The sequence below is a fragment of the Salmo salar genome, chromosome 25 (genome assembly GCF_965601325.2).
Source record: "Salmo salar chromosome 25, fSalSal1, whole genome shotgun sequence".
Lineage (NCBI taxonomy): Eukaryota > Metazoa > Chordata > Actinopteri > Salmoniformes > Salmonidae > Salmo > Salmo salar.
Genome location: NC_138315.1, coordinates 10,109,830 through 10,127,599, shown reverse-complemented (window position 1 = coordinate 10,127,599; position 17,770 = coordinate 10,109,830). Strand labels below are relative to the sequence as shown.

At 44.0% G+C, this 17,770-nt stretch overlaps 1 protein-coding gene across 4 annotated transcripts in view; it reads right to left on the bottom strand.

Moving 5' to 3' along the window:
- Window positions 1-1,266: 1,266 nt before the first annotated feature.
- The window catches only part of LOC106586120 (histone deacetylase 4), a 134,719-nt gene continuing 118,215 nt past the window's right edge, over window positions 1,267-17,770 (bottom strand). For 3 of the 4 annotated variants that reach the window (XM_014173000.3, XM_082968866.1, XM_082968865.1), the window contains exons 22-25: window positions 15,766-15,899; window positions 8,790-8,874; window positions 8,412-8,547; window positions 1,267-8,185 (exon numbers count right to left, since the gene is read on the bottom strand). In XM_014173000.3, coding sequence (XP_014028475.1) covers window positions 8,158-8,185; window positions 8,412-8,547; window positions 8,790-8,874; window positions 15,766-15,899 — 383 coding nt within the window. In that variant the 3' untranslated portion in view covers window positions 1,267-8,157. Of the gene's footprint in view, window positions 8,186-8,297; window positions 8,548-8,789; window positions 8,875-15,765; window positions 15,900-17,770 lie in introns of those variants that run through there. The other variant, XM_082968867.1, reaches the window with a different exon arrangement.

Here is a 17,770-nt window from a genome sequence, read left to right as displayed (position 1 = left end):
GACCTTCACTTGACAAATGAGAAAAAAGTGGCAATTGTAGTTTTTCCATTTTGAGACGCCATAGCAAGTATACACTTCCTCAATATAGTCAGAATGAATCCAGAATACCTCAAGAAATCTGTCATTAATTTAGCAGTTTTTGCCAATTTTACATCTAGGTTGTTTGGTGCAGTATTTCTTAATGAACAAATTTGCATGAAAACGAGTTGCCTCCATTGAATGACAACAAAGATTTAATTGAAGAATCCCTACTGTTGACCAATCACCAATGAAGGGGTGTAGACTTCGGCTAATGATTTTGGCTTGCCTCAGCAAAAAAATGTTGTGTGCTGGAACTGCTGAAAAACAACCTTACCGAAGTCCAAAACGAACAAAAACGTCACAAAATGTAATCATAATATATGCACAAACTCTTCCAAACTGTTTTGGCTGGGAAGCATGCAGACACATTAAGCCTCTACTGCTACCGTACATGGCAGTACGGTCAAGGCAGTTTCTCTCTTCGGAATACAAAATACTTACTGTACAGGTCTGGTGCCCGTTCCAATAGTTTAGATTCATCCTTCCTTCTGACCTTAGTCACTGATCTGTAAGGGATTAAGTAAGTGAAAAAGAGAATATTGGCTTGTTGTTTCATTAATCCTTCCCTCCCGGATCTGGGATTGAGGGCGAAAGAAGGTATTCCTTTATTCAAACATCAATGTTTAGTTGCGGTTGCAGAACAATTTTGTAAATACTAACAGGTTGTCGACTAGTTTTCATCTTTCGGTTGAAGTGTGGATTGGGATGAGAGCGTTGGGCCAGTAACCAAAAGGTCGCAGGTTTGAATCCCTGAGCTGACTTGGTGAAAGACCTGCTGATGTGCCCTTGCGCAAGGCACTTAACCCTAATTGCTCCAGGGTTGCCGTCAATAATGGCTGATCCCTGGCCGTGAGGGTGTCTTAGGGGAGAGTGGGATATGCAAAAAACTAATTTCCAATTCACACGTGTATGATATACACTTGTACATGTGTGAAATAGAACAAATGTAAGCAAGCATCTAATTACTATTATTTACAAAAAGCTGACCGCAACATCAGATCGGCTAAGACATGCTAAATGCCAAGCACTCAGCAACATGTTTCATGCCTTTTATGAAGGCACTTTGTGGTAACTCATTTAACGCATTTCATTTCTGAAACAATGTATGTCCTGAGGTTTGTCAGTATCTGGGTGTATGATTCATGCATGATTCAAGATGGGCCTCGAAAAAACAACAAGGCATAGTGGTTTTTCCAAAACATTATACTTTATAGTGTAGATGTCAAAGAGAAAATGTTAGAGCTAAGGTCCCGAGAAAAAAGTACTATTCTGTAACAATGGAGAGAACAAGAGTCAAAAGAAAACAATATAAAAACATATGCATTTCATACATTTTGTAAACCTATAACTGTTCTTTTTTTTACCACAGTGGTCACAGATATTACTGGCTGAAGTGGAATGGACAACCCTGATGACAATACAGACCATTCATCTGGACAGAGCCCTTTGATATCTCCAGATGCCTCAAAACAAAACGTCTCCCCGTCCCAACTTCAAATGATATAATAAGTTGGTCTCTCCTGTTGTCTCCTGTCGTTTAGTTTCCCTAAAACAGTTTTTTTGTGCACAAATTCAATAAAATCTATTGTCTGTATGTCACAAGTGCTCGATAAAGATGTTGTAAAATATTAAAAGTCGTTCAGTTTGTTGTTGATATTTTTTACATGTAAAAAGTACATCTGTCAGACCAACACGGAGTGCCGTTCTTCCTCATCGTCAATTGTGGGGAAAAAAGAGGTTGCAAAAAAACAAGTTCTCGTGTCATGCTTCGCTCCCGAATCCTGATGCTGTAATAAAAACGTAATTCTGTCCATTCAGTGCTTTTTTCTTGTGCAGATAAGTTACAGGGACAGAGACAGGCATGCGGACACACAAACCATGCAGAGAAAGTTAGAGGTGGTGGAAGAGGAATGGTGCAGAATCCAGCAACCAGGCCCTTTAAATAAACTACAGACAATCCTCAGGCCTTTTGGTGAGAAGAGGAGAAAAAAAACAGGAGAAAAAAAAAGCCAGATGATAAAACAAATAAAAACAAAACAAATGGAATGTTTGTAGAGCACGAGAATGTTCAAATGACTATCTGGACACTATGATAACCAGATAGTATAAAGTCCCTTTGAGAAAGATTGCTTGAATACAAGTGACTAAACCATAACTGCCAATTGCTCAGGCTGGTGCACTGAGCATTCTGGGAGAGCTCTGGATGATCGGTTACTATTGTGCCCCAATACAATAACCACAACCACAACTGTGACGCAGACTCGACTATTAATTCATACTCCACCCCCTTCGCTGAGACTGGATCCATTGAGATGACCCTTGACCTCACAAGTCGTCTGCTACAGCCGTCAGAGAGGAGCAGTTTGGGCTGGATGAGGTCAAAGGGTGAGGGGGGGGGGGGGGGACTTTTGATGGGTTAACTATGACTCCTGGGCTTATAGTGATTAATCATTATAGGGAAACCCTTGTGTAATTATCATGTCATTCCAAGACAGACCCTTCTGAACAGTGGCGTGTATTCATGGATGCAAAGGGAAGCCAGGCTTCCCCAAAAATTGAAGAAAAATAACATATAAAATAATTTATCTTTCGTCTCTCTGTTTCATCTTTTTCCTTCAATTCGCAAGAGGCTGAATGTATCTCACCGGAGAAAGCATCCAAGCGAGCGAAACAATGCCGTTCTGTCTCTGTATGTGTAGGCCATCTATCTGATGCTGTCTGGTCAAAAAGAGTATGATATTGTTGCTGCCCATAGCATTGAATGCAAGGGAAGCCAGTGAGCATTTGCCTTCCTTGATATTTTTTTTTATACAATAACAGCCAATCAGCCTTGAGCTAAACTGAGTGAGCTCAACTGTGAATGGTCCTGGCACACCAAAAAAAGTGTTAAGGGAAGTCAGTTTGGATTTGGCTTCACACTAATCACATCAAATGAAGCCAAATGTCATTGACAGAAAAAAACTAGAATTGTTGCATCTCGTTGTGTTGTTGTCCTCTGGTGGCTAGCTAGGTAGCTAAAATTGTCCCTTTCCTAAATGAGTCATGGACGGAGATAAGGATTTGGACTTGTGGTTTTACTTAATTATCCATACTGGCCAATGATTATAACGGCAATTCGGTTCTAACCATAAATTCATACATTGTGCCTCTGGCCTGAGAGGATGTAAGTTCAATATATAGCTAGGTGTAGTTGGTGAATGTTAATTAGCTGGCTAATTGTTGCCCATGAAAGGAAGTTAGGCTAGCGACAAAGCATTTTAGCCAGGTAGCCTAGGACAACAAAAACTAAAAACGTGTACTGTATGATAGAGTCATAAACCGTTTCGGCAAGAAAGGGGGATGGCATTGGCGTTCCTCTACAGGTAGGGTGAGTCAACATGTTTTTTTCTACCTTATTGCACACACACACACACGCGCACACACGCACACAGAGAAATCAGTACTATGGACAGACACATATTTAGCTTACGTTGAATGAACTGAATGGTTTTTGGAATATTTTAGTTGTCACTATATTAGACTAAGCATAGGTGATTTGATAATGTTGAAGTTGAAATGGTGCTGGAATAGTGGAGGCGGCTCCTGTTTTCTTTGCGATTTGCGGTAACTCTCAGGTGTCCTAAATCAAGTTGTTTAGTGGTCCAAAAATGTCAGAAACATGAACTTGATTGACCATGCTGTAGGTCATGTAACTGTTTGTTACAATATACTTTGTGGATAGATGTTCCACTGGATAGACATTGCTCCCCAGTTTTGTGGTGAAACAAAGCTATGGTTGAATTTATTCTGCCACTGTGTCTCCTTATTGTCTCGGCCTTAGGCCTATATACATCACGGTGGCAAGGCATATGAACTAACAGGTTATAGAGCAAACCACGCAATTATCACAACACATAAGTTGTAATATGGCATTTTTCTACTGGCTTGGCTTCCCCAGTGATTTTATCCAAGCACCGCTACTGCTTCTGAATTACAAATCCTTAGCTAGTATACAGAAGGTTTTACAAAACACAGCTAGAATGTTCGGTTGCAGGTCAGAAAGTGTTACCTATGTAAGAGTGTGAAATTCCACTGTAAACCCATGTTAACATGGGTGGGTTGTCACAATGTTTTAATGGAGAAGGAAATTCAATATAAGAGACAAGCGACTTGTCCTTTCCCTAAGCCCTTGTTTGGGAACAGCCTTTCTACTCCTCTATGTAGTGTCAGGAAGTATTAACAGAGCCTAGGTCAGTGGCGTATACTGTAGAGAAACTGACACCAAATGGGATGCTACTGTACTGAACCCTCAGCCAATGGCAGCCAGGAATAATGAACAGTGCCCTCAGCGACACCAGGAAGGGCCGAACCAGACCAGGGAATGAAACATGAGCATATCACTTTGCAATTCTAATTTTCTTTTCCCAAAACAAGATTGTAATTTCTTATAATATATAATATACTTATAGATTTGGTGTCATATATAAATCTACCATGAACAGCCAGCATAGTAAATACACAATTGTTGGAATCATTATACAAAGTAGAAATATTTGCATACCCCATCCCTCCCCTCACAACCCCAGAACCTTTCACCATGAAAAGTAACTGTACAAAGTGTAAGAGAGAGAAAGAACTCAAAAGAATACAAAATGACTGGAAAACAACTAAAAAGTACAAAAACCAAAGACACTGGAGTCCACTTCTAAAGACAACAAGGACAAAACAGAAACAAAAAAAGAGACACAGATGGGTAAAAACAACACTGATGGAGTAGTCATCAAAACGGTCGTGGTGGACACATCTCAAATCTCAAAATCTTCTCAGTTCTTCCTCGTTTACCAACAGTAGAAAAAAGTGATTATGACATCAACAGAACAATGTAGAAGGTAGTTGCCAAGAGGCAAAAAAATGAGTTGGGGGGGTTCAATATACCGTATTCAGATCACTGCTTTCATTCATTCTCTGTATTCTGAGCTACAGGTGTTTGTGAACTAAGTCAAATGTATGTAGTTAGAGATACAGTTATTTAATGTGTCTCACACACAAGGTTAAAAACACTTTCCTGTACCTAAAAACACACACCTAGCAGTAGCTATGATGACTGTGTCAATGTATAAAGGGGTTGTTAACTGGATTGTGACATGTGACACACACACACAGTAGCATCTGACACTTTGGGAGCAGCTGTGCCTAACAAGGAGCGTGGACCAAATGTCAGAGAATATGGGCGCCACTCTGTAAACTCACAAAGGTGGTACACGTCTGTCTAACTGCTCTGTCACCATGGTAACACGACGACTCATGAGATTTGATTTGCTTATCTTTGTTCTGTCTAACTGCTCTGTCACCATGGTAACACAACGACTCATGAGCTTTATGGTTGTTTACCTCTGTGAACAAAGCCAAATGAACGGCTAATTGTGGGTAGAGCCCCTAAATGAAGGTAAGAGCATCTGAACATTGTGACATTACAACGTTTTGAAGGGTGAGGTGTGTAAGATAGAAATTGGTCAACTGTTATAATTCCCTCACAGAGAACAATTTTGAACGTAAAGTCATGATAGCAATATCTGTCCTATATGGTTACAATACTAGGTGGCACCAGACTATTGAGCTGATAGCAACGTCACGCTTTGGCATCATTTCTTGTCTTACTACAACTATTTTTGAACAGCATTCTAGTTTAAAATGGCAAATCTCTCTAGTACAGACTACAGTGCATGCTAGCTAACTCTTTCGTAGAGGTGGCGTGTATTTGGTAAAGGGTTTATATACCAGAAGATAGCTACATCATTGGCTGATGTTTCAAGCATTGAAGGCTCTCGTTCCACTGAAAAAGACTCAACCATGTTAGTCCCTGTGTAGCACGGCAACTACCTTCTAAACGATAGTAAAGGGGTTACGACAAGTAGTGTTTGACTTGGATTTTGTGTGCCGGTAGTCTGCTGCGGTGAGCTCCTGCCCAAGTCAAGCACTGACAACAAGGTCAAATGGAACAGGGTGGGAAAGTAGGCTACAGGGAAGTCAGGGTAAACATGCCAAGGGCCTCCAGTCTATGTGCCATCGTATCGGCATTGCCAGTCTCACTACCACAAAAGGAGATGAGACGTGAGAGCGAGAGGAGGGAACCTCTCTCCCCCCAAAACAAATTTAAGGCAAAGCTCTTCCTCTTGAGTTCATCGTGAAATCCACCAGGCAGGAACTAAAAAGGCACAAACTCACAGTCTTTTTACAGTCTGTCATCTCAAACCAGAAGACCTGGGGCCTCATTTATCAACCACTGCGTACATTTCTTACAAAATTCTGCCGTACATGGACATTCTAGGATTTGTGTGCAGAACAAATGATTGGGATTTATCAAACTGTTGCACGCAACATATATGCATGTTTTCATTGATTAATCAGAGCCATACTATATTTGTGCGCTCGTGAATGAGCGTTACAACCCCGCCTGGAAAAACGCCCTCCTTTCACCTTTTATGGTAACAAAAACACCATCATTTGCTGTATAATTTGGAGTTATTGGAACTGGGCCATGATAGTCACTAAAAGAAAGTGCAATGGTAAATGTGATCACATTTCTGTAGAGGTGTGGGCAGAATGTTTTCATCTTTTGCAGTGACTTTTTTAAACTATAGAGAGTGCCAAACACTGGCCATGTATTCGGCAAGATTGATTGTCTATTGAACAATTGAAAAGTAAATGCTGCTTAGAGCCCAGACTTCTATGCAAAATAAGAATTGTTGTTCAATATTTTGTTCATCAATACATGATTGTGTTTATATGTCCTGCTTTGGCATAGTCTCTGAGATTAAATAGGCTATGATGTCGCGCTCCTATCGCACAAGAATACTTTAGCATACCTATACTGTCATTGGCTACTGGTCTATTTACTTTCGAGCATGCTTGGCTATTGAATGAGAGATGGATAAATGGTAGCGTAATATTTGTTGTGTAGCAGAAATAAAACAGTCATGTCAGAAAAGGAGACATGTCCTGCAATATGATTGATTTAGGCCTATATAATAAAAGTAAAATAAATATATTAGGCGACATGCTGCTATTTGATCTCCTTACCAAGGGCAAATGCATCTATTTTATCAATAGGCATATACATTTTTATGTTTTTATTAGCCTACCATTATTCTAATTCCCGTGCATCAAACACCTACATTTCCCCAAAATAACAATATTTGCTTGCAATACAGTTGATCAACCACTAGAAGTTGTGCGTGCGCATGGTCTGAGATTTCAGTGGATATACGCACACTTTCCCATCAAGTTCAAAATTGATAAACACCAACCTTTGCGGGAAAACTGGCGCACGCAAGGTTTAGACCATTTTTTGTGCGCACGCATCTTTGATAAATGAGGCCCCAGGTCACCTGTCCATCGTGTTCTCCTTCTTTTTTACTCGCTTTATACCTTTCCTCTTCTGCAAAAAAAAAACGCCTGCTTTTGCCAATTGAAAAATGTGCCAAAAAATATCAGCAAACCCTGCGACATCTCTCCTTTCACAAAGTCTTTCATGAATGGTAACAATCAAACATTCGGAAACAAAGTAGTAATTACATCACAGGGCTCGGTTGCTGTTTTTCGTGAACGGAAGAGGAAAAAGGAACAAACGACAGAAAGAAAAAACGAAAGGAGATGGCTAAATGAGAAATTCTGTGTCTGGAGCAGTACTTCGAACGTAGCGAGCGCGTCTGTTCCAAAAAAAAATCACAGACACTCGATTTTGCCAGCGTGGGATGATTTAAAGTCACCTTAGATCCCACCCGTCCTGGAGTAAAGACCTGACAAGACCTGGCAACCCGGGGCTCCTTGTGTTCTGCCTCCCCACGTAGAGACGGAACCACACATCGGGGCCGTTTCAGTCTGTCCATTCTGGGCGAGTGAGATAGTGACGTCTTCCATTTCATACCAAGTCGTTTTATACGTTGCCCCCTGTCCCCCGGGGCTGATGCGCCTCCTAGACAGGGTGCGAGTGGGGCCAAGGGGTGGGGTCAAATTGAAATGGAGGTTGGCTGAGTACTAAATGGGAGACCTAAATTGGAGACCTTGAGTGTCTCTGAATGGTGAAGGGGGGCTTGGTCAGCCCTCCATAGGCTCCTCCTCGCTCCTGGAGAAAGAAGGGACAATGACACCTGTCACAGGCAGCACTTCCACACTACACATGTCAACTTCAGGAAGGTGTGAGACTAGTGAGTATCAGAAACCTCTGCACATTTAAGTTGGATCAAAATGTTTTTTTTATTGTACTGAAGAGCTAAGCTTTTGGTCGATGTGACCTTCGGCGTAAAACACACACGCACACGCACACACGCAGGCCTCAGGAGGGGACGTACTTCCTCTGCTTGTTGGCCACAGAGAGGGAGGCCATGGCGGTGACGGTCTCGGCCTCCTCCGTCTCACACCGGAAAGCCTCGCTCAGAGAGTAGCCCAGCGTGGAGGCCCCGCGCTGAAGAGAGCGCCAGTTTTTACCTACAGGACAGGACAAAGGTGAAAGGTTAAAGGATCATGATTACAACATAGAGAAACTACACCAGGGGTCAAACAACTTCAGTCATCCAGGGCTGAGTGCTGCTGTTTTACTTTTCTGATCTAAGACCATCGTTGAGATTTTATGGTAAATGCACACTTGCAAATCAAATCCCTGAATCATTTTGTGGTTCTAGCAGAGAGTGGGGCTATTTCCTGTGTGAGTAGAGTAGAGCGACACTCACTGTGTGCCTCCAGCACCTTCTCCATGGAGTGAACAGCGTTGGGGTTGGGCCTCTGCTGCATCACCTCCTCAGGGATAGGATCCAACTGGGGAGAGACACACATACACACTGGAGTGAGTGACAGGTTACATACAACACGGCAATAGCAGAACAAAAAAACTGAAGATCATAACTTGATTACTTCTGACTGTGGACTTCTGCCCAGTGTTGAATCACCCAGCCAGCCCAGCGGTGGAGAACATTTGGAGGCAATAACAATAGGCTCACAGATGCACTGTAGCCTCCCACTCAAGGAGCTACTCTCCACCACAGGCTACAATGTGTGCTTTTGTGCTGGGTCCCACTTTACGCGCACACGCACACACACACACACACACACACACACACACACACACACACACACACACACACACACACACACACACACACACACACACACACACACACACACACACACACACACACACACACACACACTATGGGAATACTCTGTTCAGAGAGTCAGACGAAGCCATGAAGGAGAGGAGAGAGGAAACGGGGGCATTCCCCAAGCTGCCTTTCCAATCCGGAACGATTCCATTTCCCTCTGGCTCACAGTGTGTGCTGCTTTTTTTCACCTTGTGAGCAGAACCCCCCCCCCCCCCAAAAGCCCCAAATGCTTCTATGTATAAACACCGAAAGAAATAAAGGCAGGCAGCTGTATTTTTTGCCCTATCATAACCTTGCTCGAAACTGAAAAGTGGAGGAGAAGCTAGAAAAAGTCTTGAAACATTAGAAGAAGGAAGACGAGAGGAGAGAGAGGAAAAAGGGATTGCCGGTCGGTCCCGTTCGGCCAAGGTTGGAAGTTTTCTTTTAATTAAAACAAATAGAGGGTGGGAGGGGGTGAGGAGGGCGATGGGAGAGGCCAGTCTAAGGAGAGGGATACTTTAATCCGGCTGTGGCACGACAAGCTGCATCATACATACACACACAAGGGTACACACTCACGGGTGCACACACAAGCACGCACTCACTCAAACACACACGCAAGTAAGTGTGCAAGCATGCATGTGTACACCCGCACACAAACATTCACACTCTCACTCACACACACGCAACATTTTCTAGCCCCTTGGCTTCTTTATTGCAGCCTTACATATTCTAATCTTCTTTCAAAACATGACAAGACCTTGGGAGGGCTCCCTTCAATCGAACCTGCATTGCTGTATAGTATCGCATAATGTTTTGTGGTACTGAACAACACACACATACTGTTGTCCTATCATTCACTCCCTTGAGTTGAGCAGCAGTGGTGCACATGGATGTCCGTCATGCAACTCCAGCACCTTTTGAGGAAACAGGCCTCAGAGCGCGGGTCTGTCAGTACTAAGATCAGGGGTTGGCGCTGGTCCAGTGCACACATGCATGTACAGACAACAGAGCACTTTGTTCAATTTAGGCATAGCCACTGGAGAGCCCTAAGGGATGCCCACCAAATAGAGGGACCTTACACTCAAAGCACGTTTAAAAAAGCTGGGACACACTGCTAAACCATTCAAATACTGCTGAGTTCGGTCCCTATCACTCATCCTTCTGTCAAGTTTTGATCTTATTTTCTCTCGTTCCTCACAGGAACAAGCCAAGGCTCAATGAACGTGTGCCCATTACTGTGTTTGTGGTTTTCAGTGGATAACTTCCAGTTCCTAGCAGCCCAGTCATCTCTCTACCACTACCCCTCCTCCTCCTCTTCCACTACTCCACTACTACCCCCAGAGACCCCCTGCCTCCAGCCTGGCTTTGCACCATAGCCAGGGAGGGGGTCCCCACATGGGGCCAGGCCGGGGGGCTCGGTGGTCTGTCTGTCTGTCAGTTTGACGAGCACCTGTGCCGCACGCCTATAAACTTTAATGGCTCTTGTCAGCGCGCTACGGGCCTGCCTGGCAGGTATGAAACACACGGCGCTCCCCACGGCATCCACCGTGACGCAGGGCGTTTATTTGAGTTTCTAACCCCTCTAACCAAACCTCTCTTCCCTCTTCTCCTTCATCCCTCCATCTTCATAGCGAGAGAACCATTGCCTTTTTCCAACAGAGAGAGCGAGAGAGAGAGAGGGAGAGAAGAGCTTTTGTTGGAGGACAGTATACTATCACTCTGTCCGTTGCTGCCTGCCTGCTTAAATCCAAATCTGTCTGTTTGAGTGTGTGGCACGGCCTTCAAACGCATGCGGGGGAAACCAACAAATAAAATTACAATTCTGGGGAAGGCGGTGAAAACATAACACTGGGTGGGAGGAATTTGACTTGTTCAGTAGACTCAAGACATCTATTGTTTGTTGGTTGCTTGGTCGGGGCGAAGGATCGATCGCTGACACCAGTTGATTATGCTGTGCTAGTTTAACGAGCTAACTACGTATCGAGCAAAGCAGGTGACCTTTTATGCAGCGTCGGTACATTTATATTCGCTAAAGAGAGTGAAGCGCTAAAGCCTGAGAGGGCCAGGTGAAATGGACCATGCTTACTGTAGCTGGAGTGTAAATGTCAGGGATAACTTCGTCAGCGACTAGCAACAATTGGCGTATTAGCCTATTGTTTATCAAATAATCACTAACGACCCCAATTTGGAGGAGGGGGCGCAACATCTGTTTGCGAACATTTGTCAATTAGTCATGAGGTCAGAGTTGACTGGCATCGACACCAATGCATCATTCATGAGAAATGTAACTACAGAGGCATTAGTGATTATACACTCAAAGTGTAAAGTTGACTCACCGATTTGTATCATTTTTTCCCCCCCAAGCTAATCCAAGCCACTTTCAAAGGGAACCCAACGCTCGCTATAGCAAAGCTAGTCTTAACCTGGCAATAAAATAGGGGAATATGTTTCTCACTGTGGAGTGCCCAGTAAAATGCTTGATGGACACACTACAGTCACACATGAGGCAGTGGGGCTGTAAACCCAATCTAGACGTTTGGCCCCGATTGTGGACCTGTCTTAACTCCTAGTATGTCTACATTTGAGATCTTATTCTTAGGCCAATGAGAGACCAATGATCATTTTTGGTAATACATTTTAGTTTAGTATTTTAGTTAAGTCATTTTACTGTTGCTCGAATAACTGAAAGCCCTGCCTCTGACTTCACAAACAAATACAGCAGCAGACTAGCATCTCTACGTAACATACACATCCATGAACACACAAGACCCCTTTCCCCCCTCTCTATCCGCCACATGAAACTGCCGCTGGCAAGTCATTACGCTGCATTCCACCTCCATTACACTGGACCTCTTGCAAAGACTCTGATAAAACACTCGCATCCGGCCATTTTGATTAGCAACGTTTTAACTTTCTTCTTTTATCTGTTTTCGTCTCCACTGCCTTGCGTTTCTCCCTCTCGTGCCATTACAACTTGTTGAACGGGTCAACACACTAACGAGGGACTGATCTGCACTTGTTCAAAGACTGACAGGGCTCTTGCCAAACACCCAATGAGAAAAGGCAATGCAAATCACAGTGGGTTTGGCCAATCACCAGTGTTTAAATACGGCCTGCAGCTCATGAGGCGACTAATGAGCCGTGTGTTCTAACTCCTTATCAACGGGTGTGGTGGCGTTGCGTTTTTCCTCTTGCCCAACACCCGGCGTGAAACTCGAACCCCAGAGCTCGCTGGTTTTATGACAAAAGCTTCCTCCCCCGACTTCAAATGATTCCCCAATTTCCTTTGATTCTGTGATCTCTCTGGGCCTGTTGGTGACCCTGTCGGGAGAGGTGTGAGGGTAACCACTTTCAGATGTGGGCTGGTGATGGGGTCCCGGGGAGGAGGGCAAAAAGGGAGCCTTACAGGGCCAGGGCCTCTTTTTAGACTTCCAGACTCGCTTTGACCTGCCCATTGACCCCACGAAACAACCCTCTCTCCTGGCTACTGAAACATGAGACCATCCCAGCCCTAACCTTTCCAGGAGTAGCCTTCCATTCTTCCTCTTCTTCTTCTTCTTCTCTCTCTGTCCTCTTTCTCTATCCTCCTTCATTGCCTCCATGTATTAAACCAAGTCATTACTCTCAGTGGTAAATTGGAGGAGAAGGGACTTTGGATATTGGCATAGCAGGCTCCCAGTGTGATGTTACTGTAATCGTCGTCATGGCAATGACCTCTGAGTCATTCAAAGGCACCAGTGCAGGTAAACAAATTAAGGTTATTGCATTAAAGGGCCAATCAGCAGTTGCAACATCCGTTTTTGGACTCTTGAAGAATATTGATTAGAAATCCCTCATGAGCATAGTTCAACTGTCTCACTCCATCAGAACCCAAGCTTGTTTTATTCCAATGTTTGTAATCAAAGTAAATGTAAACAAACATATAGTTTCAAAACATGGATGGTCAGTCCTTGCATCCATAGCTCGGTTTATGAATTTGAGAGTGGTTACATTTCTCCAGCCCCAACCATTAGCTTTTTACCAAAACAAGGGCGGGGACAACACTGTGTTATTGTTTCTACTGCTGATTGCCCCTTTAAGGCTCAACAGAACGTTTGTGTAGCTCCCCCTCTAAAGCAAACCTTGTTCCAGCTCAGAACCGTTAAGATCTAGTTCTTCTGACAGGTTAGCATTGCTGTGGAGCTTAAATTCCTTTCCAGACTTTGAGGTTTTTTTGGTGGGTTTAGAACAGTTTGACCGCGATCCACTCCTCTCCAATGCCACAGCTGGTCCCTGTCACTCTAGATCGAAGCTGCAACCGGTTGTTCGCTGCTTTCCCTTTCTCTGGGGCGGTTGGTTGCGGTGACCACGTTTTATTAGCGTCGGTTCAGCATTATTGTTCTGTTTGTTTTGCTTCGGGCCCAAGATCCACATTGGAGCAGGGCCATCTGGTCTTTTACGGTTCCAAGAGCTTATTTACTGCCTTGTCTGGAGGGAGGGCTGGAATAACACAGGCACCCAAGCCAGTCCTCTTATCCCCCAGTCCAGTCTCACCAGACCGTTTTATCTCTTCCTAGCGTTATCAATCTGTACTCAACTTCGCCAGCATCTAGTGCAATACTAACAGTGTGCATGAATAATCATCCTGCATGTACATCCATAACTTCACGGTTAGCCAGCTAGCTACCTTTCCAATATCTCTCACTCGTTGTCCATTTTGCTGGAGTAATATGCGCTGGTACGCACATGAAAAGAAATCCCAGCGGTGCTTCCAAATTTGTTACCCACTCTATGATCTTATAAGGTAAACCGAAATGCCAAAGCTACTGTTCACTTGCCTTTGAATCATGAGGTAGCATTCCGTTTTACATGTTTACAACAATAATAATACACTTACACACCACTCTTTGGTGCACTATTAGACTGAGGGGCGGTACATTACGAGTTATAGCCATGTACGCCTCTCGTTAATGGAGGTTTTAAAGTTGCACTGGGCTAACTGGCAAACGGCTTAAGCAGGTTCTCTCCTTGTCTATGTCCCAAATGACACCCTATTCCCTAGATAGTGCACTACTTTTGACCAGGGACCATAGTGCTCTGGTCAAAAGTAGTGCACCATATAGTGAATAGGATGCCGTTTGGGACACAGGCCTTGTCCAACGACAGAAAACACATAGAGTGTGTGTGTTTGTGGCCTGGGCTGGTCTGGTCTGCAGCAACACTTAAGAGACGGTCACTTGCTCAAAATAAATTACGTTTATACAAGGATGCAGGGGCCTGGAAATTCACTACTATCAGAGGTTCTATTTCAGCCTCTGACCACTGCACTCCCTCTGTATTAGACATGACATCAGCACTTCATCTGTTTATACTAGCCAAGGGACAGCACTAGCCAAGGGTCAGCACTAGCCAAGGGACAGCACTAGCCAAGGGTCAGCACTAGCCAAGGGTCAGCACTAGCCAAGGGACAGCACTAGCCAAGGGACAGCACTAGCCAAGGGACAGCACTAGCCAAGGGACAGCACTAGCCAAGGGTCAGCACTAGCCAAGGGTCAGCACTAGCCAAGGGACAGCACTAGCCAAGGGTCAGCACTAGCCAAGGGTCAGCACTAGCCAACCCATTTAATTGTCTTCCAATATTTCCGTGTGGATTATTCATTATTCAATATTTAGATAGGACAATATGGTCACTATGCCTTTAAGCTGGTGCCCACATCACAAGTCCTCAGGGTCTTTCTCAGGTCATTTGTCTTGATGAACAAAAAGTGACAGACTTAAATGTATAAGGACAGAAGCCAGGCCTCAAATAACTGAAACAGTTATGGTGGCACACACACACACAGACAGACATAGACACTGAAGCAAACATACACTTTCCTCTCCATTTGGTTACAGTATTCTTATGGTAAAGATATTCAAAGCGCCAAAGCATGTTATCATGGAACCAAAATCTAAAATTATATCTAAGCCATGGCCAAGAAAACACTAGACTCCATCCATTATCTTGTGAAAAATCAGTGGGCCTGTGCCATGAATCACAGCAGACAGAAGGCTCTGGTCAAAAGTAGTTCACTACATAGAGAATAGGGCTCTATTTGGGACGCAGACAGACAGTTGGTTCAGCTCCAGGTCTAGCCTACACACATCCACAATTAACCTCAGATTCTTCAACTTGACCGTTGTTACTTCCTCCCTCTCCCTGGCGGTGGTATCCTCCCACACTGGGCGGTGGGGACAGAAAGTGAGAGGGGATGGATAAGGGATGGAGAGAAAGAGAGGATGGCGATCTCTGTCAACTCACTGTTCTAAACTCTTTCGCTCTCTCCACCCACTCTCTCTCTCTCGGTCTCTCAGTGTGCGGCGGCATTGGGCCAAAGCCCTTTCAGCACCACACCTATGACTGTGCCAACGGCCCAGAAAGACGGCATAACCACCCAATCAGAGTGCCGTCTGAGCTCTATTCTCACCTCCTGATTGAACTGGATGTGTAGAGACAGTCTCCCTAAACAGGTGGAGTGGCAAATGAATGAAAACAAATAAAGAAACCCCTCCCTCCCTTCATCCATCCCTCGCTCTCAAGTATTACCTCGATTCCTAGCAGAGCAGAGACGCAGGCTTCGGAGGCGTCACAAATAGCAGTGAGGTCGTGGCCCCCCTCCAGGGCCAGTACCATGCGGCCTCCGGCTAGCCCCATCAGCTGCCTGGTCAGGTATCCAAAACCTGGGGAAAGGAAAATGCATGTGGTTGGGGTTAGAGTTCGTCCATGGCGAAACAATATTGCATCATATTTTCTCGTTAGGTTTAAGAAAGAGAAGGCACCAGGGACTTACTCGGCCAAATGCATAATATGAGCCAGGTTTAATCTGAATAAATGTGGCTTAGTGTTTGATCCTCTGGGGGTTTTAGTACATGCATTCCGCCATACCACCCTACCCCATCCTCAGACCCCCCTCTCTTAGAGACCCAGCTTTAGGCTGAGATCTCAGAGATAGTTTTAGGGAAAGCTCTTTGCTGACACGCCAGAGTGCTGCTCTACCTGGGCCAAAGACAGACGCTTCCAAACAAAGTCGATCCTGTAGCTTTGTGAACGTGAGGGGAGGTTACATGGACAAGGCCAGAACAGTTGGATCTGATCGTGTGTGTGTGTGTGTCTGTGTAGGTGGGACTGTGTATGGTAATGTTACTAGAGTCTGGTAACATTTCGTAAGAGACTGTCATTGGCTATTTAGACTCTCTCAGTTAAACCCAGCAAAATAAATCTGATTTTGTCATCTGTCAGAATGGAACATACCACGCATGCTGGCCAGCCACAATGTCTTTTAGATCTAAGGTTTTTTAAGTGCAAGACTCTTCCTCCTCATGGCCAGAACTAGCGTTTCTGCATTTACCACTTAGCATGGGCTCAAACACTTAGACCAATGCAGCCTTTCTCTGAAAGGGATCGAGCAAGATTTTTTTCTACATAGGCGGACTCAGATAAACTCATGGATACTATTTTTGTGTCTGTACGTACAAGGTAGTTTCTGGAGTGATTGCTAACTCATTTAAGCGCAATGACTGGAAGTCTATGGGATCAACTAGCGGATTGCGCTAATGCTAGCTGAATTTTTGCAAGTTAAGTCTCAAGTCAAGTAAAAAAATTATCTATACATGCAATGACTGCAAATCTTTGTCTGTTTACTGAGGCTACCAGACAGCCCTTTTCCTTATTTTGTCTACAACACGTTTCGATTATGTAATTGTAAAATAGGGACCTTGTAGCTGTCTTTAAGGGCATGAAATCAGCAGAAGGCAAGGCAGGTTGATGTGGTCAGAGTGTAGATGTATTTACAGGTCTTGGTGATTCAATGGTAAAAGTGCCATATCATACAAAATATACAAGTAGATTGACAAAATATACACAGCCCAAAAGAAATAGCTCCTGTATCGGACTTAACCTGTCCTATCTGAACGGACACAGGTAGAGGGCAAGACTGTACAACCTTCCCTTGAGAAAACAAATTGAATCTGTATAAGAGCTCAAACAGGTACATACTGTATATTCACTTGGCCCCTCCCAGGACCATACAATTGCCCAATTGGTATTTACAACCAATAAACTGGTTCTACAATGTAAAAGGCAATTTCCACATCCATCAATTTCCACATCCATCCAATTTCCACATCCATCCATTACATTGGTATATTTTTCTTCATCAGACTTTATGATATTTCCTCAACATTCATACATGGAACAATACTTTTCTCTGTTATTCAACACACTGACTCCAAAGCATTGCGCGCAGGCCACCTAGCCTATTTCTATGCACACTGAGGCGAACATGCTCCTATTACGCACAACCAGAATGACAGAGGCATACAGTAGGACACAGACACACGGAACTCCGACATTACCCGGAAACATGAACAAACGAAACCAGACATTGAATTAAATAAACAGAACTTTTACCTCATGAGTCTTGTTAACATTCACGTGCACAATAAACATCGCGCCCACTCAGAAGGTAAGAAATGGTTGGCTGAATGAAAATCAATCTTATCAAACAGAAATGTGTTGCAATAAACGACACTGGTATGGAAGGATTACATGC